Source organism: Tachypleus tridentatus, chromosome 2 (assembly GCF_004210375.1).
Source record: "Tachypleus tridentatus isolate NWPU-2018 chromosome 2, ASM421037v1, whole genome shotgun sequence".
In the NCBI taxonomy this organism is placed as follows: Eukaryota; Metazoa; Arthropoda; class Merostomata; order Xiphosura; family Limulidae; genus Tachypleus; species Tachypleus tridentatus.
Genome location: NC_134826.1, coordinates 80234973 through 80260490, shown reverse-complemented (window position 1 = coordinate 80260490; position 25518 = coordinate 80234973). Strand labels below are relative to the sequence as shown.

The following is a 25518-nucleotide window of genomic DNA, read 5'->3' as shown; positions in this document are numbered from 1 at the left end:
GACTGTCAGTGAAAATAATCCATACTTTTTATATTAATAGTACTACTATGCTAAATTATTTTTTCATGTAACTCTATTAACATGAGTCAAAGACCATATCATTATGTTTATTGACTTGCATTTGAGTTAAAAAAAAACAAATGTGACTTGTGGTATGTTGGTTGCAGTATTAGTTCACATTAGATGTTTGTGATATCCAAATACAAAGTCTCTAATTTCTTATGATTTAGAAAGTTAAATAATCTGTATTGAGAAGCTAGAATATAAAATAAGAATCTCCTGTCGTATGTATGTTTCTATTTGTTGAAATATTGCTATATTTACTGACTCAAACACACTCGCAATGAACACCAATTTCCATTTTTGGAAACTTGTTCATGCACACCTGTTTCTATGGCATGTTAATAACTAATCAAAAGTTCAGAATGTTCCCTTAGTGCCTTTCTCACCCAGTTGAATTATTGTTGCACCAAATTCTTTTCATGCTAGAATCAAAGCTGTAAGGTAAGACTTTAGTGAGCTCAAAATTTCATATTTTCTTTTTTCCGAAATACAACTTAGTTACCAAGCTTGATAAATTTTTGTGGAATTATATATATATGTGTGTGTGTGTGTGTGTGTGTGTGTGTGTGTGTGTAAAGACTTAAACAAATTATTTCATTTTACATCCTCTCATGCAAAATTTGATAAGGCTTAGCAGTTTTTGGCAAACAGCAAACGAGTATTCTTTTTAAAATTAAGAACTTGTTTGTAAATAGGAAAAATGTATATACATATATAATGTATTGTAACTGAAATGTGGCTGTATTTTATAAAATATTAGTCCACTAAAACACAGCCAAGACAGATCAGTTTTTAAAGGCCAGTTTTATATTCTTAGATATGGTATTATGAATACACATGCACCATGTCATTGCATCTTCTGTAATGTTAGCCAGTCACACCTGTAAAGGTCAATATGATAAAAATAGTGAATATATATATAAATGTATAATATAATGAGATTTAAGCTATTTAAACTAAATATTCATGTTTTTGAGTCATTCTAGAATGATTGAAGCATAATTTATATTTATTTTCTAATTTTTTACGGTGATCATGACATCAATCAAATTGACTAAACCCATACAGATATTTGACAGTGAAAATAACCAGAGTAAAGAGTCTTCTTATAAATGTTGTATAATTATTTGGAGGTTACAAAGACTGCATATGAAATTTTAAATTTTTCTGATGTAAAAAAGTATTTTTAATCTTAAAATCAAAATTACCCAGATTACCAGGATCGAACTTACCCAAGTCCAGTTTTCTCACCTTCACAACTTGTTAAAGTACCTTTGCTCCATTTACCTTCTGTCAAAGGCTTTTCATGGAAACCTTGAGGGATTTTCTGCTGAAATTCTCTCCATTCTTATTTCTCTCTTGGCTTGTTTGTTGATGGGACTCTTGGTGGGGACATGTCTCTATCTCCAGTCTCTCCTTATTTGAAAGACTTCTGTGTGGTGCAGTTTTAACAGCATTATGTGTTTGACTCAGTTACTGAGTCTTTGGAGTCATAGCTCATCAACATTCTTCCCTTACTTACATGGTAACTCTCTTATCACAGTTGGGGCAAGTGAAGCACTGACTCTGCAGTCTTCCTCATCCCAAACTTCTTCTGTCCCACCTCCATTAATGCCATAGTTTGATGATTTACTTGACAATGCATGGTCTGCTAACAGCAGTACCAGTGACTGTTGTCGGTTCAGGCCAGCGGGGCTCGTCTCTACATTTTCACCATTTTTAAATGGTGCCTGGGTTTACAACATGCTCTCAGAGGGATATATTATCCCCTTTCTCTTCCATCCTTCATTATCCAGTGTTCCTGTTACTTTCCTTCTCTTTGCAATTCCTCAACACACTAGCATTTGTCAGAGACAGCTAAGTACCTCATCACAGGCCATTAAATCAGCTACACCAGGTTTACAGGGTTTTACTCCCACCTACTTGTGATTCTCAAGTATGCCAGGACAGGAGTCCTGTTATAAATTTAGCCCATCTCAATCAGTATGATACTTTCACTTCTTCTAGGGGTCCCTGTTTCAGTTTTACTTCAGATCCCACTCTGTGGCAAGTGGTGCCTGACCAGGTATTCTGTTGGTACTTATAATGGATTCATCTTAGATGGCTATAACCATTCACAATCCTGCTATCAAATCTGCATTGCTAGCCATGTTAATTCTTCTACATTTTTTATGGCTATGTACTTTCATCCTTAAGAAGAGGCATTTCACAAGATCACTAGGTTAAATTTGTCATAATAGTTGTATCATAATATGCCTATCCTGGATTGTACCACCCATGGACAGCATGGGTAAAGCAGAAGGAGATTGATGCTCATCCCTGCCATGCATAGATTGAATAAATCAGTGTGATTTGCTTTTAATAATAAGGTTTAATTATCACCACCTCTTGCACTGTTTTTGGTGTTGCAGACACTCTGGACTTTCCACCATGCTTTTTCATCCAGTGGAGTATGGGAATCTTTATCAATTCCAAGTCACTGGGGGTAGTTGACTGTGGAGGCAACCTGCTGGATGGCTTCCACAACAATGTTCTGTTGGTGTGGAAGGAGCTACAAGAATTTCCTAATAAGTAACTAATTCCTAGAGTTGAAATGCTCAAATGCAGTTCACCAATTTTATTGGATGTCCTCCCCTTTCCTTACATGGGTTTTGGTATTCAGTGAGTGAGGTTTTGTTGAACAAGTGAATCAATCCCATACATCCTCACATGGGTTTCTGGATGTCGATCTTCCCCTTTTGACTTGTCTCCTGTATTGTGGGTTACAGAAAGTCTATGTGGCCTGTTTCCATTTCTTTTCTGGGTTTTCCCTTTTTTGATAACAATGTTATTACCAACCAAGGGTCATTTTGGGCTCGTTTTACAGTTGCAGGGTTTGAGTGCATGCAATAGATTTCTCTCAGATGCCAGATGATACATTCCCAGATCCTTGGCATTAAGGCTACCATATGAATTCATGGTAAAAATTGCTACATTCTCTCTTGTGTCTGGGACTTGAGGTGAAGATGGTATGATTCTCATTCTACACTTACAGGAATGGCAGTATCTAATGTGTGAGGTTTAGTATGTACTTAATTTTCCAGTTACGATCCATTATATCCTAGCCACTCTACACCATGGGATCTCATTGCTAAACTATCCTCTCCAATGCAGAAGTACTTCCATCGTATTCCACATTATCTGGCCTTCCTAATTTGTCATTGTTCCTAACAAAGAAATTCCTGGCTCTGATCTGTTTCTTTCATTTCAGGAATGTTTTTTGAATGCTTCCACGAGATGTGCCTGTGCTACCAATTCCTTCTCCATTTTAATGTGGGATTCAAACTAATCTCATGAACAAGGGAGTGTACCTTTTCAGAAACTATAGTTTTCCTGAAAGAAAATGTGTTACAGATTTTTATTTATGAAAATTATAACTTTTGTGAAGATAGCTTTATTAATTTAAAAGTTATAGCATAAAAACTATAACAAACACAAAATGGTTGAGATCAATTCCTATAACTCAGTCAATGCTAAAAAAAACTAATTAAATAATACAATGTAAAACACAGAATAATAACAGGTAAAAGGCAAACAATTTCATATAAATATCACAAATTTTCTGGCTTCCTAATTAAGTGATATTTTAAAAATTCCATGAATCTTGACAGTGTGTTTCCTGTGGAAATAAAGTTTGAATTGGAAGTGAAATAGACAGTTCTGTACAGAAAATAATGTAATGCATCATTTAATATATTAAAACTTTGGCTTTTTATTGGTTGTAAATAATATAGTATTAAACGTAAAAGGGAACCTTTGGCAATTTCTGAAAGAGAGGATGTGACAGGTGGGTGTGGCAAAAAGGGGTCTGATTTTCTAGTTTATGGCTCTGTAAACAAATAAGATTGAAGGTTGTAAAGTTATGCTTTGCCTGAAAGGTAAAAGCTCTATAATGAGTAATTTGCATTCAATTCCATACTTCTCTAAGGGGTGATAAATAAATTGGAGAAGAGGGAGTAATTAGAAAGTGTCACAATTCTCATACTAGGGGAAATGCAGGATTTTTTTGTTTGTTTTTTTCTAACATATCCTACTTTTATAAGGATATATAAGTAATTAAATTACTTAGTTAAAGTTTGAATGTAACTCGGTAAAACCTTGTGCATAAAAGAATGTCTGTAACAGAAGGGATTAACTGTAAGCTTTGAAATGATTAGAGCATTGACATTCAGTTGAAGTTAGCAGCTAATATCAGTAGCAATTGCTGATGTGAAACAAGATAAAATTAGGTTTTGATTCATCTGATTAAAGTATTAACAGTTAAATGGACACGCTGACTCTTCAATGATGCTGTGAGATTCCAAAACCATTTTGTTTGTTTCATAACTTATTACTCATACCTGTTTAACATTATCAAAAAATCTGTTAATTCTGTGACTAATATGCTACTGAACATTGTTTTGAATGCTCTCCAGCTAAGTACTGTACATGTGTATTTTTCCATTACTTTTCTGTCGTATACACAATCTTTACAGTAATGTCATCAATTATCCTAAACTTGAATTTCACACAAGCTAATGTATATGCAATCACTGTTTTACAATGCTCCATGCTCTGTTAACACTTGTTTTATGTGATCAACTATTCACTCACTCACTCTTCTCTCATTTCAAGGCCACAAGTAACATAAGTTTAGAATTATGTCATATGGGCAATATTCATGATGTTTTTACAATGGAAAGTACAACAAATATTCCATCAGTAATATAGCAAGAATAATAACACCATGTTTACAATAAATCATCATTCTAACAATTGATTTATAAATATTAATAGTTTTTATATTATGTGATGCTAAAAGTAATATCACCTGTGACCAACCAATGAGAATCTGGATTGGTATCTTGGGTGGAGCTCTCTCTCAATAATAGTAAATACTTTTGTGCAGTTTTTCATGTGTACATTTGTATACGTTGCACTATATAGTGGAGGTTATAAGAAAAATTACTGAATTAAATAGCAGATGTTACATAAATTGAAAGAAACATTTTATTTTGTTGTGAGCACGTTCTTCACAAAACAAAAGTCAAACCATTTCATTTTTTCAGACCACTTAAGTGATTTTTATTTTAAATGATATTTAAAATGATATGATCTTTAATTTCTCTCTAAAGCATAGTATAATTATAACTTTTTGTTCCCCTTTAAAATAGTGTCCTTTGATAATTAAAATAAATAATGAAAATAAATATATGCATCACTGCCTGTGTAATCTATTCTTTTGTTCCCACATAACCCATTACCATTTAACTAACATGCATTCGTCAGTAAAATGTCAAGCACTTTTGATGGAGAGATGGAAAAATCATACAACTAACATCACCATTAGCTTCATCGTAATCAGTTATGTAACCAACAGGCTTGGTATAATGTACATGGGTTAGTATTTATAAAATTAGTTAGACTTTTCATAGAGATTTGTACACAAAAAATCAGATTTTTTTAAGGAATAATTTTTACTAAAGATTTGTTTGTGAAAATGTCTGTTTCATTACTAGATCAAGTACGAAGTAATTTCCATGCTATGATTAAAAACTGTTCTTCATCCCAAGAATTTCAAATCTTATTTGTGTAATCTATAAAGCTTCCTAAATACATTTCAAATGTTTGTTTTCAGAAAAACTTTATATTCTGTCTCTTATTTTGTTACCCTAACTATATGGGGTCTATCAATTTGGCTAACTTTGTGACCTGCATAAAAAAATTAGAAAATAAATATACATTATGCTTGTTTTCTTCTACAATGATTACAGGTTGTAACACACAAACAAAATCACAAGTGTTTAGTCTAAATATCTTAAATCTCATAAAATTATACATTTATATATATTTATTATTTGACAGTCTTGTTATTTATGAATATACATAGTTCCAAGTACAGTTTTTAAGGTTAAATAGTCAACAATCCTACACAATCACATTTATATTTGACTAGTGCAGTATGCAAAATTTGATTCAAAAGGGACCAAGCAGGCTATGTAACAGACAGATTTTACAGGCCTGCCAGCATTCTGGGAGGCTGTTGGCTCCCAGGTCCCTGTTGGTTTCAAGCCCAGCCAATAGTGTATTGATTTTCTTGTATAAATGCACTGGGTCTTGGTGGAAGTCACTGTTGTATCAGTTTTTTTGTAGATGTTCAGCTGACCATTGAAGTTTACTGGTACTCACTAGTGCACTGGTTCTTTGGTATATTGATATTTACTGACACTAAATGATATGTTCATTTTTATGAGTTCTTACTAGTTGTAGTTCTCAGTATTATATCATTTTTTTATTGGTATCAAATGCAATATACCAGTGGTATATTAATTTTTCAGGTACTCAGTGGCATATTACTCCTATCCAAAGGCATATCAGTTTTTACTGGTACATAATATTATATGTTTTTACTGTTATCCAATGTTGTATTAATTTGAACTGGTACCAAGTGGTATATTAGTTCCTTTATTGGTATACAGTGGTGTATTAGGTTGTAGTGGGACATAGTGGTGTATTAATTTCTGCTAGTACCCAGTGGTGTACTGGTATTTACTGGCATTCAATGATGTATTAGTTTGTAGTAGTACGTAGTGGTATAATAGTTTGTACTGGTACACAGTGATGTATTGGCATTTACTGGTATTCAATGGTGTATTAGTTTGTAGCAGTACATAATGGTGTATTAGTTTGTTGTGGTACACAGTGGTACATTGGATTTCATCTATATCCATTAGTGCATTTATTCTTTATGGAACCCCCCCTAGTGGTACAGCACTATGTCTGTGGATTTACAACATTAAAATCCATGTTTCAATACCATGATGGGCAGAGCACAGATAGCTCTTTGTGTAGCTTTGTGCTTAATTTAAAACAACAATCTTTATGCAACCATATATTACATATATTAGTCGATATTTGATATTTACATATATATAATTTTTCACTTACCTGTACAATTTACTTTCATTAAAAACCTAATTATAACACAAGAAGAACATATTTTGGTAAATGAATAATATTTCATATTTCTGCATACACAATTATAGGCTACATTAGCACTGAGTTGACACCTAAACTGTGTAAAAATGATTCTACAAATAATTATTAACTTATAATTTTTGTTACTTTGCATGATTGGCTTGAGATCTCTATTTGGCTTTTGTAAAGTCAGTAACCAATTACTCAGGTTGGTTACATTGCTGGTATATTTCTATTTAGTTTGCTCCTTGTTTATTAACAGGTGATGTAGATACTGTTATAAAGAATGACAGGATGGTATTTACTGTTAACATTCTTATAAAAGTTAGCACACATAAAAGGTGCAATGTATTTTTAAAAACTACCTAAAACTTGATTGTTCTCCTTGTTAAATATTAGCATTTGTAGTTTTAGTTAAAAATAGTATTTCATTTGGAATATTAATTCTTAATACAAAGCCAAATGCAGACATATTAAGTAATGTTTTTTTAACTCCTGTTTAATTTGAAGTGCTTTTTTATGTTGAACCATAGCATTTGTTTCACAAACAGTTGTGCAGAGATGTATTGAAAGTTTTTCCATTGTACATAGTTTTATGATATAGATGTATAAACGTGTTTTACACAAAAAGAATAAAATATATATGCATATTAATTCTTAAGTGGCATAAACTTGTTTACACCCCAAACATTCTGTTAAAACACTGGAAAAATAATACTTAAAGGAATTATTTTCACAAGATATACTTTCTATATCATGTGGCTCCTAAATAAGTAAAACAGTGTGAAGCATTCCGAAACATTATGGTAGTAAGTTATTATTAGATGGTTATCAACAGCTTTATCACTAAAAAGTTTTAAAATGAGCAATTAATAAAAAATATAACACATATAAAAGTGTAAAATATTGTTGTGTACATCAGTTAGTTTACAACTGTATATTTATTAGGTTGTTTCAGAATAGAGACTTGTATTTTTATTCAACAAAACAAACCTTCCAATTCAGATTTTTATTAATTAGAATTGATGCTCTCTAAACAAATAATTGCATGACTTTTTATTACCTTCCACTTTTCTAAATCCATTCAAACCTCTTACTGATAGTACCCATAGTAAAAACTAATAGAAATTAAAAATGTGTGAAATTTAATTCACTTACTAATTTTGCAAAAACCCATTCACTGTTTGCAACCCTAAAGTAGCCATTAGGTTTTAAAATACTGCCAAAGCTAATTTAGTCACCAAATGACCATACAAAGAAAAACAATAGTTGCAGTTTTTTATAGATGTTTATATTTTTAATTCAGTTTTATGTGTAAGCTTTTAATACAGCATTGTTTCATTACTTAACATATGTGTATTCTCACCATATCAATGCCTGTCATTATTAACAATTTTATGCACTAAGATGACAACTTGTTCCATGTACTTGTATGTTCAGTTTTAGGAATATGGTTATCTCACTAGGTGAGTAAGTCAGCCATTTATTGGACTGGAATAATGCTTTTGATTTTCTTGATCTATAAGATGACAAATAAGTCATCTACAAGAGCCTCAACTAATGCAGCAAAGAAACATTAAGTAATGTGGCAACTGTTTGTTGAAACATAAAAATGAGTTACATAGGATAATTCATAAATACTGCTTAAGTTTTTTCACATGCTGGGTGGTGTATTCAACAGGCACATGGTTGTGACTCTACAAGTAGTCCTAAAAGCAAACCTACAAGTGAAAAACCCTGTAACAAACTCTCTGTACCTAATTTAGCTGTTTTATTAGCTGCACCTAGTCATATGTTGGTGTTGCATGTTTGCAAGGATTCATGCAGTTGTACATCAGAAACCAGTCAACAGAAAACACCTTGTTCATCCAATATGATGTAATTGTTGAGTTACACCATACGCTGTAGGCTAAAATGATTGCATAAAATGCCTACTTATGAAGAAAGAAATATGATAACCTAATGCCTCTCACTGCAATCAAGCTGGCCCTTCTCACATCAGTATGGCATTGCAGACAGAAGTTGCACTTTACTCAGATTTGTTCTGTTGTCTAACAGAATTGATCATGGTTTAAACAGTACAAAGTCAATCACTAATGAATTTTATTTTAATATGGCAATCCCTGTAGTACTGTATATGTGCAATGTTGCTATACATTGATGTTTTAATGTCCATTTCAACAAGGCCTGTGAGACATTTATGTTAAGAATTTTGATATGCTTTGTGACCATGTCACTTAGATTTTAAAAAACTAGAATAGGAGCTCTATGATTTACAGTTGAAGATTATAATAATGAATTTTAGGTTTGATTTGCAAGATACATGCAACATGAGCAACATTTTTTTTTATATTCATCATCCACTGTTCTTTTTACATGTATGGATAGTTGAATGGAGTGATGAGGTTTAAACAGCTTTATACTATCAGTGTAACAGATTTTGAATCTGCATTTATTCTGCAATGATCGATGCATATCTAATCATGTACTGATATATGTCACATATTACTTTCATAAGTAAGAATTTTTTTTGTATAATTTGTATTAGTACATTTTCAAGACAAATATGTTACTGTTACCACTATATTAATTAATACTGAGGATATATACTGTTAAATCGTGTTTTCATTATTTGTTGCTACTCTGTTAATTACTGTGATATGTGCTGTACAATGCTGTTTTGATTATTTGTATTTTAATGTAGTAGGGATGTTTGTAGTGAATACATGTTAGTTGTGCTGAATGGTTCTTCATTCTTTATATATTTACTTGTCACTATTGTTTGAGTAAAGAAATGAACAGTTTATCTTGTGGTATTTATAATAACTTTCATACATTATAGCTTATAAAAGTTAATGACTGCACATTTAATAATTTATAAAATTTGAGAACATTTTCAGGAACTGCAAATAACATGTTTAAATGTATTTTGTGAATGGTATTTTCATAGGAAGTTTTCTGCTGAAAAACGTAAATCCTGATCAAGTGAACTTTACTTTTGATAATAAAAACTAAAACAATAAAATGAAGGGAATTGTAATATGACAACTTGTTTTGACTCAACTAACATGTACTAATTACAAGTCCATCTAAAGCAGTCAGATTACATTATGACAGTAATGCACTTTAGCAACAGGAATAAAAAAGGAGAAACTGAACACAATTGGAAATCACTTTGTATACATTCATTATCCTAGAACCTTCATCACATTTTCTTTGGTATTAACCAGTAAAGCTGAATATATGTATAAACACACATACAAACCAGGTTAGCCATAACTTCTCATTTCTCACTAAAAGAATGGTAAGTCTTCAGGTTTATTGTGCTAGAATTAGGAGGTTTGCTTCTCTTCTCCTCAGTGAACACAACAAATAGCCCCTCTGGTTTTGCTATCAATAAAAACCCATGTATACATAACTCCTCAGTAAAATTCAACTTGCTAACATTGAAACTGGTAATATCAGTGAGAACCAATAATAATTATCAACTGGTAGTAACTGGAAAATCCACTGATTGACAGTTTTGTTGTTTCCTATACTATTTTACTTTTGTGCTTTACAGGCCGGTAAGCAGATTCGAGAAGAGAAGAAGGTTGAAAAATTGTTAAGAAGAACAGCAAGGGAAATTTACAAGTTCAGAAAAAATCGAAATAAACAGATGGATATTTCCTCATTTAAGTATGTTGAACCCAAGTTTAACTAAATTTCAAAACATAAAATGTTGTTGTTGTTTTGTAACATAGGTATGATTCTTTTAATTTTTTTACCTTATTTCATTCCTGTTAATCCAAACCCATAGCTTCACTTGATTGTTTTTACTTAATGTCTTTTGTTTATAAATGTATTTTTCTGTCATCTTTTCCCATTTTTAATGTTATTCTAAGCTTGTAATTCCTTCCATTATATATCCATATCTTACATAAAGCAATCTTATCCCAATATGCTGCAATAGGTACTTGATAAAGGACACTAGGGTGTAATGACCTGGAGTGCCTAGGAGTCACCAACTAACTTTTAGTACAACTCTTAGCTAATATTTTTAACTGAGTACTATTTATTGACAGTTGTGTATAATGTTAAAACAGGTCAAAATTAATAACCTTTTAATTAAGGTCAGTATTTGACTACTAAAACGTTGACTCTGTGTATTTCTGTGTTGCAGCATCATCTTCAAGAGTGAGTTGTAAGACAATTTTGTTTTATATATATATTTTTTTAGTTAAATAAGTCATATGAGATATCTATAGGTTTACATTTCCAATGTGAACATTTGAGAGAACGTGACTATATGCTGTGGTATTGTGGGAAAAAAAACGGTAATATTAGCTCAACCAAAAGGTATTATAGGTAATAATATTCAAGAATCCTTAGAAAATATTCAATATTAAAAGAAAGATGAATTTAAGACATGAAGGTCCAACAAACATTTATAAAAAATGTGGATTAATTTTCTCTCAAAATGTTCATATGGAAATTGTAAATCTACATAGATTCTATGATTTATTTAACAAAAACAAGTTATAAATAAGACATGATTATGTCTTATAACTCCTTAACATTGCAACATCAAAACACATAGTCAATGTTTTTGTGGTCACATATTGACTGTAATTAAAATTTTTTTGTGTATCTATATTTTAATGTTGTGTTTTATTTATTATTTTAACTTTACTTCACTAGATTGGCTCAATATTGAGGTGTTTATTGAATGACACCTTCCATATAGCATCATTTTAGTTTGGGATGCATCTGTAAACTGTTTTGAAAAGTGTGTTGTGATTAGAACTCCCATATGTGGAATAGGTACAGAATGTACTCATCTTTGATTAATTATATATAATTTAACATATTAACAACAAGGAATTATTTGATCCCTTAAGGATGTTCTTGTACATCCACTCTTAAGAAAAAAGTAAAGTTCATTATTGCAAAATTTTCTATTTCCCTTTTTAAATGACTGAAAAAGCTGGCTTTCATTAGTGCCACTAATAACTCATTCTGTAAGTTAATCTCTTTGTTGGAAAAATAAAACTGTTATAACTAGAACTTAGCCTGTCTTCTACAGTTTTAAATGTCTTCTTATCCAGTCATCTTCACAGTATGAAGGAATCAGCCTTCCTTCCTTTTGATCCCCAGATGATTTTGTAAACTTCAATGAGAGCATCTTTATTCTAGATAAAGTAATTTAAGAGATCTCTTTAAGATAGTCTTTCCATTCCCAGTATCACTTCTGTAACTTTCCTCTGAACTCTTTCCAGTAAGTCAGTATTGTATATATTGGAGTAACATAAGCAACTTTTCAGTCTCGGGTACCTGCCTTCTCTTTATTAAACTATTAAAAAATTAAAGAGTGGCTCGCTGTCTGTTGATCTACTTGGGAAAATCCCTGTCTAATGCTCGTGCTTTATCTATTTTTAATCTGTCATCTTTCTATTTACTACCAAGAGATTAAGGGATTACTGTTTAAATGATTCAGCTCAGTGTAAGTGTGTGTGTAATTGGTTTAAAATATGTATGCATACATGTGTATATCTCTGTATATATTAAAAACAAGTTTGTTGGTTGCATCATTTGTAATTTAGTATTGATCCACTGTTTGTATTTATTATAATAAGGGCTTTTTCTGATTTTCAGTTTAGCCAATGTGCTGCCAAAGATATCAGTATATTTAATCCTGAATTCAAATTGTTAATTCTTTTCTAGAAAATGCCCTTACTCTTTACACCACCACAATTTCTGTTCAAAATGTGCATTGGCTCTAAGTTCAAAATACTTTACTACTTGGGTCATCAAATGAACCTAAACATTTGGGCTAACCCTAGTTTCATGTTATTCAAATCAAATATTTTGAACTATGTTTTCAAATATTTTTTCTACATTTGGTGTAATGGTTTTTGTAAAGCATCTTATGTGTGTGTTGTTTTGGTTGCTTGTCTTTCATGGCTGTGACTGTAAAGTGAATGAAGAATGCATCCCTGGTACAAAAATAATTATTAAATTGGTGTATATTCAATAAACACCAGATCAACACTAAAAATGGTTACACAACTCATGTTAACTTATTCCTTTTCCTATTTTAGTTAATTATCAGTTATTGCTGATGAGTGATATCTATCATTGATGTGTTCTCAATGTTTTAAAAACACCTTTACTACTAAAAGGCAAATATTAAATAAACATAGAAGTAATTTTTATTTATTCAATACATTGTTAATACAGATCAAAGTACACACTGTGCAGTGTAAATTCTGGAGAAAAATAATCTCATACCATGTATAAGAAGTGAAAAAAAGGAGTAAAAAAATAAAGGATATATGTATAATGCTCAAAACTAGTCAAAACAAACTGCTTAAAAGCAGAAGTCCAAATTACAATGCATTTTATGTGAGTATAAATATACATTTTTATGTATAATGTGCTAAATATAATTTTGTCCCTACAGCTCTCTGTATGCAACAAATTACATTAATTTGATTAATATCAACATAATATAATGTTTAGGGAAAACAAGGGACCTGTTGGTCCATCTCAGCTGTCCTATCTTATAAGTCAAAGTAAATCTTTTAAATGAAAAAAAAGAAAATTAAAGCCAGCCTTTATCATTCTTATATTTAGGAAACTTTCTTTTAAACTCACTCAAATTTACTGCTTCCACAACATCCAAAGGCAACCCATTCCATAGGCCAACCACCCTATTTGAAAAATAAAATTGTCTTAGCTGAAGACCACTTCCACCTTGCTTAAACCTATATTTATGTGTCCAGTTCTATAATTCAAACTGTTAAGTATGAATAGTGTTGAGGCATCAACATTATCTATTCCTTTTACAATCTTAAATACTTTAATCAGATTTCTTCTAACTATTCCTTTTTCAAGGGAACCCATTTTTAGGATGTTGCTCTTTCTTCAGAAGACAACTCCTCTGTCCTAGGTACTATTTTCCAATAACTCAATGTCTTTCCTAAGGTAGGCAGCCCAAGACTGAATGCAGTACTCTAAATTTGGCCTAACCAGTGACCTGTACAATGAAATTATAACCTCTTTAGACTTGTATTCAGTATTTCTGTGAATATAACCTAAAATAGTATTTGCCATATGAATAGTAACAGTACACTGCTTGGATGGCTTCAGAGACTGATCAACCATTACACCAAGATCCTTTTCATTCATTACACTCTTAAGGTTATTTCCATCCAAATTATAATTGAAATCCTATAACCCACATGCAGTATCTTGCATTTGTCATAATTAAAACCCATTTGTCATTTATTGGTCCAACTTACTAAATGCTCTAATTTCTATCCACACCTAGAAACACTCAAGACTTTGTCATTAACAAATTTAAGTAATTTATTGACCATTCTTTCATCTATGTCATTAATATAAATTAAAAAGAGCAAAGATCCTAATACTGATCTACGAGGTACACTACTTGTAACATAAATCCAGTTTGACTGAACTCCATTTATAACAACCCTATGCTTTCTTTCATTCATTCAATTAGTTAACTTATTCTCCACTCCTGTAGAGATTAATTTCTTTACAAGTCTTGGCACTTTGTCAATCTTTTCTGAAAATCCATATACACTAAATCTAAACCCTTATCTAAATGTGCAGTAATATTTTCAGAGCATCTCTAAAGGTTTGTGAGGCAAGATTTTTCCTTAGTGAAACAGTGTTGATTATCTGATAAAATTCTAAAGCTAAATGACTTTCCAAAGTATCTTTTATCAGACTCTGCAAACCTTTGCTACATGTGATGTAAGACTATTAGGCTTATAATTACTAGGGCAACTCTATTACCTCACTTGAAAATAGTAGTGACATTAGCTAATTTCCAATCTTCTAGTACTTGTCCACTATTCAAGGACTTAAAAACTAGTTGACAAATGTCCCACATATCCAGTCCTTGACCTTTAAAACCCTCAGAGAAAATGTTATCTGGCCTAGGAGCCTTATCATTCTTTAAATTTCCCATTAATTTTATTTTAACAAGCTTAGAACTTGTTAAACTTCTTTTCATCTATCAATTCTTCAAGATGAGGAATAGAGCATAAGTCTTTGTTAGTAAAAACTGAAGAAAAATTAGAATTTAATGATCTATCCATTCCATAACCATAAGATACAAGCTTTTCTTTATCATCCCTCAAGGGTTCTATCCTACCATTTTGTTTATCTTCAATGAACTTAAAAAAAAAAACCAAAAAACTTGCTGTTAATTTTTGTTTTCAGCCATATTTTTTTCATACATCCTTTTGAATGCATTAATTTCCTTTTGACCAACTTTCTTGATCTTTTATAATACCAATCAATTTAAATTTGTGATGCTTTTCTTTAATTTTATCTCATACCCTTTGTTTTATTTACTTGCAGTTACCCTTTTTCCTTCTGTAAGGAATACATTTATTTTGAATATTGAAAAATTTTACTTCAAAACCCTTCCACATTTGTTCAGTGTCCACAAATAACATAGCTGCCCAATTCAAAACAGATAATTCTTGTTAGTTTTAACAAGATTTAAAAAATTTTAATTTGCTTCAAAATTTGCTTTTTGAAATTTGGAATCAAAATATCATTGTTCCTGATTTTCATGTGCAGCAAAACATCAAACCTCATACAGCAATGATCACTTGTACCTCGTGTTCCCCAGTTTTATGCCCTCTCAACCATTTCTGTATTAGACGTTAACAGTAAATCTAAATTACCATTATTTTAAGTAGGTTCCTTGATTAATTATTTACAAAATCCATCTTGAATAGTGTCCAAAAACCTTTCTCCCTCATGTTTGACTGTAGCATTTCCCAATTAATATGCCTGAAATTATAATCACCCAGAATCATGACTTTATTAACATTGTTAATCTCACTGTAAAATTTCTCACTAATTTCATGAGTTTCATCTGATGTCTGTAACATTTTCCTACTCAGAGTTGTTTTTCTTGGTATCTACTAATAGAAACCCAAATGGATTCAGTCTCTATGCTGTTATCCATAATATTCTCAACTTTAAGAATATGCAACTCACACTTTACATATAGAACCACTCCTGTCCTCTCTTCTCTATCCCAATTAAATAATGTGTAATCCTGTATTTCAAAGAAATTTCTGTTGTCAAAATCATCTATATTTAATCATGTTTCAGTTATTCCAATTGTATCAAAATCTTCTATTCCTGTCAGTGATCTAAAGTGATCTGTTTTATTTCTTATACTTCTAGCATTACAATTGTATCAATTAAGTCTATTGTTATATTTACTTTTGTAGTGATTTATTATGTGAAGCATTGCTCTACATCTCAATTTTGTTTCATTTAGTTTATCTTTGCCTTCACTGTTGTCTAATCCCAGTTTAAAATTCCCCTTACAGCTGAGTTATAGCCCTTGCAAAACTGCCAGATCTTTTCCTATGTAAGTGTAAACCATTCATTCCAAATAGTTTCCTTCACCCACTGAAATGATTCCTCAGGTTCAACAAGCTGACCTGTTCATCCTCTAACATATTGATTTCAGCCTAGAATTTAGCCCTAGTGATTTACTCAAAATTTAATTTCCACAATACTTAATTCTTGACAATATCTCTTGACAAGATTAGTTTATGGTCTGTGTATTTAAATACTTTTATCAATCTTTTGTTCTTACTAGTTAGCTTATCTAGCTTACTCCTCTATATATTGTTAGTCCCTGTGTGGACAACATAGTCCCCTCCATTATACCTCTTGCTCTGTCAATTACATTTTTCACCTGTGCCCAAGCATAGCATAATCTAACTTTTTTCCTCCTGTTTACCCCAGAGACTTCTCTCCACATTCCATGTCAAGAAACCACCTATAAGTATAATAAGTTTAAGTTCATATTCTATATACTTGTCAATTCCTTTTGCTTTTACTGCCTCAAGTAGTTTCTTACCCACATAAGCCAAGAAGTAAAATCTGTTGTTCAACAGACTTGGGTTTTTGCAATTAAAGTCACTACTTTTAACCCTAATACTATCTTTTATGACTTCCTAAATGTCATTGTTAATACCAGCTTATGCTTCCCTTACCCATAAAAGCTGAAGTTCATGTTGAAGTCCTGCTGTCATTTTTGTATAGTTTATAATTTTCTTTATCTCTTTCCTCAACTTTAGTTGGGATTGTCACTCTACATATAAATTGAATATCTTCACTACTAGCTTTCTTAAAATTCCAAGTTATTGAGAGTTTCCAAATAAAACCTATTTTTAACATCTATCATACCTAACAAACTGGGAAGACTTAACCCCTGAACTAGTCTTAACCACTGTATTATTTGTAGAATTAAAATAAACATCCAGTACTATGATTAAATACCAGTAGTCTGTTGCTAGTACTGTTTAACAATTAACTAGTTTGTAGACTGTAATTATTAAATAAAACAACTTATTTAATTTGTCTTACAGTCTCACTATAAGTTGAATTATAACTAAGCCTAAAGAATTGTTTTGCATACGAAGCCTAATCTAATGTCACAGTATACATTACAGTACTAAAATCTATATTAAGAGTATATACCTATTATTTTAGTTCCCAGTCTTACTAAGTTTATTTATTTTTGTTTGTTATTCAACTTTAGTTTCTAAAGATAAAAATAATAAAACCAATCAACATTCAGAAATTCACAGTATTGTAAGAACATAGCTTTCTAATGTTTCTCTTTTTAAATAGCACTGGCTAACCCCATTCCATAAAATATTTTTTTATTAAATAATAATTGTAATGGCTATTTAAAAGCTACAGTAAACAAATAGCTTCATGTATTTAACATGAATATTATAAAATGTATACTAATTTAGATTACCATCAATGATATCTACAATAACTTTTAATGACAAATTACCAGTTATTATTAGTCATTGCAAAACTTGTGAAAGATGCATGGCTATATTTAAATATTGGTATATATTTTAGGATGTTATAATTAATTTTTAATTTTAAGGAAAGAGATTGTTTTAGACTTAAAATTCACTGAATGAGGAGGAGGATTTGAAAATATAAAATAATTAAACTTGTTTATTTTATTGATTATTTCTGTAAACTTCAGAGGTATGATATTTTATTAAAATATATATTTTATACATATTTACTTGCAGTATCACACACTGAAGAAATACTCTTTTAAAATGTGTTTAGAAACTTCTGATAAAATATATAAAATGAACAGCATATTTGATTATCTTGCTTGTTGTTTGTGTGTATGTGTGTGTATGCAAACATGTAGTTTGAGTCTTAAGACATCAGCTGCTAAATCACAAGACTTTATTCTTCAGGTATAGCATATATTACACCATTTATCTTAATTATTAAATAGTTAATCATATTGTTGAAGAAATATTTTTAGATATTAGAAAAGTTGGAAGTAAAATTATCTTCTTTTAATAAGTTATGAAGTATATTAGTGTAATGGAGTGTAGAAATATGGAGTGCAAATGTTTACTGTAAAAAAAACCATAAAAAATAAAACAATAAAAGCTAGTGCAGAATTTCTCCTTTTTCTTTAATGCGGTTTATTGCATTTTTTCCAGAGAGAAAATGGCATTTTTTACAAGGGCTGATATTTCTGTCCCACAACTTCCTCCAGATGACAGTATAGAAACAGAAGTTTCAAAAGTTCAAAGAGTGGATCTGTCCTCTAAATTCAGTCCAGTAGTTAACTCTACAGTAATTGGTAACAAGCAAGGGGATAACAAGTCAACTTCAAAAAATTTTGAGTATGTAATGGATCCTGAATATGGTGTACAGGTGTGACAACATTGATTTGTAGAATTAGATTGTGTGTGTGTGGTTGTACTGGTAGTAAGACAGGACTACATCAGTGGGCTGGCCCCACAGTATGGTTCTAGCATTTCCCAGGGGTTGTGACTGAATTAGTTAATTGAGTTTTTTGTCTGTATGAATGTTTTTATATAAACAAAGAATGCTGAATGCCAAGAAAAACATCTGCACTTAAACGACATATTTCAGTGTATTTCACCTTTCACCTGCCAAGTGCCAATTTTGTTGTTTCATCTTATTAATTCACATAGAGCATTACTTAACTAAACATCATTTTGCATAAGCTGTTTTTCTGTTTATATTTGCAGTACAAACTCTCAAACTTGTTTTTAAGCTTTGTTTCAGTTGAGTGAGGTTGTCTCATTTACTTCATTACTGAAGTTGTACACATACTGTTATACTTGTTCTACTGTTTTTTGTGGTATATTAGGTCTGGGTTCAACGTGTAAAGAACACCAGTGTCATACAGGAATTTTTTTAAACGATTTTAGTGCCTTTGGTTAAAATGAAATACAGCTGTGTGCTTATTTATAAGTAAACAAATACAACTTTGCTCTCTCCATTAAATTATCAAACAAACATACTGTGGTTGGTTGTAAATTAAAGTTAAGACTAATATCTGCAAGGTGCTGGTGTTTTTTAAAAGGATTATGTTTCAAACCTCTTTACTAACTGACTTCCTTCTGTGCTTTCGAAGGCTCTTTAGTGTGTGTAAAATTGTCTGTTTTTTTATTTTTCTGTGAAATATGGTCTTAGAGTATATTTTTCTTAAGCATCTTGAAACCAGTTGTTGTTTACTCTTGTTCAAATGTAGTGAGTAGTTTAATAGATTAATATAACCAAGGCTGGGCCAATTCTAGTGCTTGCCTGTTTTGTATCATATTTTTGAAACATATTTTGTATATTAATTATTGGCTTTTATATTATAAAATAAGCTGTATCTTACTGTGCAGCTAGAAATAAAGTGTCAAATGTAGAATTGCATTTTATGAATTTAATATAACTTAGAAGATTACTGACAACAAGTACTTGAAGTACAGAAATATACAAGTTTAAAACTAACTTCCATCAACAAATAAAGAATATTCACACATTACCTGAGAAAACATATTTATTATGAAGAGCTTGTGGAACAGGTTGTTAATTAAATTTCTGTCTGTGCCAATTTTCTTAAGAAAACTTCCAGTTTTTAACCACAATTGTAAAATTTTCAGTAGGTTCAAACATAAAAATAACTTTCATTTATTTATTTTTTTCTGTGGGATGCTTTTCACTTGTGCTTCAGAGCTATGTTGAATTTCTAAAGAAAGTAATCAGCTAAATATTTCACATACCACATTTTCTGAAGCATTTTATCCAACTTTTATGTCCAAGCACATCTAACTTTGCTATTATCTTCCCTAGTGATTAACTAGTTCTGCTCACTTGTTGTTTAGTGTTAGCTGTAATTCATTAATTAAAAATAGATTTGGGTTACAGAATAAAATTAATAAATGTTTCTTTATGTCCAAAATCATACTTAGAAGAAAATTTCAAGAATAATTCAGTTGGATTGTCTTTAATCAAAGGTTTTACTATCTTATAACTAGTTAAAAAATCAAATAGCTACCATAAAGAAATACCTTTTTTGGATGTACAGAAAGCCTCATCTTGTGAGCTAAATTACTTCTAAATCTTCAGACATGTTGAAGAAATAAACATACATCATTCATTTTTAATTAATTATATAGTCTCTGAAGATTTCTTCAGTCACAAGTCTAGGTTTTTTAGTTTTTAAAAAGTTTTAGACTTTTCGGTGGTAATAGTTTATTTGCATTGTAAGAATGCTGTTAATTTTCAGCGCTTACTCACTGTCTTTTCATTAATAAAAGTTGCATTATCAGTTTGGTGTGTGTCAAGAAATATAACTTAAGAAAGATGAAAAGTTAATGCAATATCTATGCTATTTTACTAATTTAGGCTTCCTAACTATTAATTATGTGGATATATAATAATTAAAATACAGAGGGTATGCAATAATATTGATTATTTATTTTACTGATTTTGTTTTATTTATTCTGTTTCAAAATTTTTATAAGATACGTGTATACCAGCACATATATTTTTTCTCTCTTGTTCATTATGTATTCTAGGATATATCTCTTCCCTATGGGTACCCTCTTCTGCACGTCACAGCCTTTTACAGAATTACAATTACAATTTAATTAAACGTGGTTAATAAATTGAATTTTAATATTACACAAGTTTTAAATTGTTAATTTTATGAGAAAATACTTTAAAAATCCTCAGTTTCTCCTGGTGTGAGAATTGTGGCATTTGTCATCTAGGTCACCCCTCTTCTCTAATGTATCTATCACTCATCCTAGAAGTATAGAATTTAACATAAATTAGTTATCATAAGATACTTATTACTCGGGTAAAGCAAAACTTTTATAGCCTTCAATGTTATTTGTTTATGAAAACATAAACTATGAAGTCAGACTATCTTGACACATCTTCTTTCATAAATTTTCCATAATTCTATCTAATGTTTAATATTATATTATTTATAACCAATAGAAAAACAGAAGTTTAAATTTATGAAATTATGTGTTGTTTTATATATAGAAAATTGTGTATTTCACTTCCAGTTCAAATTTTATTCCCATGGGAAACATATTGACAAGATTAGCTAAATTTTTAAAGGCTTTCATTGCAGAGTTAGAAAGCCAAGAATATTATTATTGGTCTTCATTCTAGAATGGATCTAGAGTGCCAACACTAATCTTGCCATGACTGGTGATAGCTGTGGAACCAGAAGACTGCCTCTGTGTGATCTTGTGTATTCTCAGACCCAGTCCTACTTATCACCACTGCTTCTTCATCTCTGTTACAAGCTCTATATGGTCTCAGAAAGTTGCTTGCCATGAAAGTACGATTTTCTAGCTTTATCATTGTCAGAAGAAGAAGAAAAAGAGCATATTCAAAATACATTCTGCAATAACTACTGGTCATGACATCAAAATGCTGCTTTGTAACTATTTCATGGTATCTATGTTCAATAATGGTTATCAAAAAACAAAACAAAATGTTTCCATAAAATAAGGATCTTGACTGTTAACCAAAAATTAAATTGAACATGGAAAAAAGAGAAAAATAGGAGACTGCAACAGTATTCTGAGAAGTAAATTTCTTTATAAAAAATAGTTTTGTGTTTCCAAAAAACTATTTAGACTTGCTTTGTGTAGCTATAATCTGTCTGCTGGGTCTGAAACTTCAAAAGAAGAGACAGAATGCAGGAACAAAATAAAGAGATAGTATTCTGGAAATATCTGACTTCTATGGTCAATTAAAGTCATAGTAAACTTTCCCACAGGTTTAACCTTGTGATTTATATTCATTTTTAAGCCAAGCTAATTGTGTAGACAACTTCTAAAAAATTCTATAAAGAAAAACCATACATGATATCTATATACTCTAGAAAAACGTTTTAGTATGTAACTTTTAAAAGATAGACTGATTTGCTGGATGAGATTTTTGTGAACACTGCTAACAAGAACAGTTAGAAGATCAAATGTCATAATGAATGAAATCATGTACCATTGGATAGAGAAACACTGAAAGACCTAATATATGTCTGTCTGAAAATCTCATATCCAAAATCCTACTTCTAATTGTGGATAATTGAGAAACCAAGAAATATATATCCTTGGTCACTGAAATGCCTAAAGTTGCACCCATCCACACACATCCCATAAAACCCCCAGACTGAAAAACTTCTAAACACATGTCCAAAACTAAGAGCCATAGAAAATGTGACTATGCATCTTTGTGGTCCTGTATCGTTCCTAGTCTTTAGGTTATTTGGGCTCAACAAATTTATTTTTTATTTTTCAGTGATGTACAGACAAGTGTATTATAGGTCTTCCAACTGTCTAGTATCTTTCTGATCCTTGGTTCAATAGTTATTTATGTGTTTTTTAAATTTAGGGTATGTAACAGTGTACAGAGTAGGTGCATTTTAGTTCTTTATCATTTAAAGTTAAATAAACTCTCAGTGCTTAAAGAAACAACTGATATCATTTTAATCCATACATATGTAGATTAATTTATAGTTTGTTGTCCTTTCCAGGCCTTAAAGTCAATCTCAAATGTATAACTACATTTTGTAAGCTTGGAACAATGAGAAGGTAAAAAAATTCCTTTTTGTAGCAAGCACGCAAATGTGTTGCAAATATATTTCAATAAGAAATCCGGTAAACCTGTTTTAATTTTATAAATTTTATTTTAAGGGGTATAAAGAACAATGAAAACATTAGGTGAAGTTTGGGGTGGAAAACAAAATGCATGCATTGGAAACAAGAAGTACTGTAAGGTACGAGCTTAACATTGGAATATTTTTACATTTATAAAGTAGACACTCAATATGGTGACAAGAAGTTGCTTATGATTGAACTTAGCTTAAACATTAATGAAAATATGTACATCTTATAAATTTCACACAGTGTACTACTAATATTAATATGGAACTTCTGCACATTTCATTTATTTTTAAATACAAAGCTAGACATTAAGTTACCCCTATTTTGCCCAGTGTGTAGTTTGGTTCCGATTTTTAGGATTATAAGCCTTCAGGCTTACCATTTAATTAAAACAGTTTTCTGTCATACATATTTATGGTTAACTGTATTTGCTATAAAGGAAATATCACAACACTTTATGTACCTCTCGTATTTACTATTACGAAAAATGTGTTGTTTTTCATTTTAAATTTTATTGCATAAACTGTTTTTTCTAGTGAGTTTCTTTGGTTCAAATACAGATATTTTGTATTTTTGAAATAAAGACAAATATATTTTAAGGGAAGCATGTTCAGTGAAAGATAAATTGCTACCATACCATGACATCATGATAGTACTTTACTATAATAAGATTTTAAGTTTTTGTTAAGTCTCATATTTCAAAAAATACGTGATGTGAAACATGGAAAAGGTTGAAAATAAGCATCTGAGCTGTTTAGTTTTTCAACAGTAATGACAACTTTAATAGTCACACAATGACATTTTATGTATATAAAATCAGAAAAGGTGTCATGGATATTTTGAAATATTTTGATTCATTGACATAATATGTGTAATAAATAAGCACAAAAATTATCTTTTCAACACTTAACATTCTAAATATGCTGAATAATAGCTTTTGAGTTTTTTTCAATACTTTAACCTGACACAGTTTGGTTAACATTGTTTTAATTACAGAATATTTCAAATACCCAGTTTGAAAAATCAGAATTAGAAATAACTTGAGATGTATTTAGGTGCTAGCATGCAGTGAATGATAACTCTATTGCTTTATTGTTGTATAGCTACAGTAGTTATATGTATCAGTTTAGAAAAACCTAATTGTCCCAGCATGCTAAAGGAAAAAGTTGTATCTGGACAGCCGAAGTTGCTTATGCTCGTTACAATTTTAGATATTTTGGAGTGTCTCAGATCTGTTTCCAAATTCAAAGGTAACAAAGGATGTTATAAGCAGAACGAATGTTTCATACTTGTTAGTTAAAGTCCACATTTCCAACAAGAATTGATCAGTGATCTTTCTGGTTTATGAACAAAGTTTCACAACATTTTGATAACATGAGTTCAGGTGAAGAAACAGATGCTCTCTAGGCTAAGATAATGATCTCCTCTGGCTAATTAAGTCTAGTACGGGTTTAATACCTCCCTCCCCCTTTTTTTTCTTTTTGAAGATGCAGCAGGTGAAGGTTTCTTAATGTTATAAAGAATACTTTTACTACTGAAACGTTGATGATAGAAAGCTATAGCAAAACAGTTGGGCCTTTACCATTTGTTAAATAACAGTGATGCTAAAATAAATTATTACAAGTTCATCAACATATTCTGTAGACATACTTCAGGTGACTTGCTATTAAACTATTTATTATGTGGCTATTATACCCCTATGGGCTAGCATTTTATTTACTTAATAGCTTGAAAATGTTCAGAAGATTGCTACAAGGTTTGTTTGCTTTTTGAATTTTGTGCAAAGCTACGTGAGGGCTATCTGCACTAACTGTCCCTAATTTAGCAGTGTAAGACTAGAAGAAAGGCAGCTAATCATCACCACCCATTTCCAACTTTTGGGTTACTCTTTTACCAATGAATAGTGGGATTGGCCATCACATTTTAACACTCCCACGACTAAAAGGGAAAGCATGTTTGGTGTGACAGGGATTTGGACCTGTGACCCTCAGATTACAAGTCAAGTGCCTTAACCACCTGGCCATGTCGGGCCTTTGCTACAATGAATGCTGATTTTAAAACAGTGAAGTTGGCTCTTTCAACAGGGAGGAGGGTTCTTATCAGAAACTCCATTTCAGACTTAGAGGTGGTAGCATGAAGTTTGATATACTGTTCGAAGATCAATAATCACTTTCTGTAATAATTCAGCACAGTGAACATATATATATACTGTAACAGGATGTAATAATGTCAGCTCATTCTTGAAGATTAGAAAGAACCCTGTTTTTTTCAAATATTTAAGTTTAGGGTGTTCTTTCTTTAAGTTTCATATCCTTACACCAAATCTGAAATTGGACTTCTAATAAAAGAAGATTTACTAACAGTTCTTTCCTTCACTCAACAAGGTGCAATCTTCAAATGATTTCAGATTATTTTAACTTGATTTTACTTG

The 25518-nt window shown here is 30.9% G+C and overlaps 1 protein-coding gene across 10 annotated transcripts in view; it reads left to right on the top strand.

Moving 5' to 3' along the window:
• Positions 1–23691, top strand: part of LOC143244325 (protein kibra-like) — a 111741-nt gene extending 88050 nt beyond the window's left edge. For 4 of the 10 annotated variants that reach the window (XM_076488783.1, XM_076488777.1, XM_076488778.1 and 1 more), the window contains 3 exons: positions 10622–10737; positions 18597–18813; positions 21586–23691. In XM_076488783.1, coding sequence (XP_076344898.1) covers positions 10622–10737; positions 18597–18813; positions 21586–21621 — 369 coding nt within the window. In that variant the 3' untranslated portion in view covers positions 21622–23691. Of the gene's footprint in view, positions 1–10621; positions 10738–18596; positions 19826–21544 lie in introns of those variants that run through there. The other 6 variants (XM_076488785.1, XM_076488782.1, XM_076488784.1 and 3 more) reach the window with 4 other exon arrangements.
• Positions 23692–25518: the final 1827 nt, after the last annotated feature.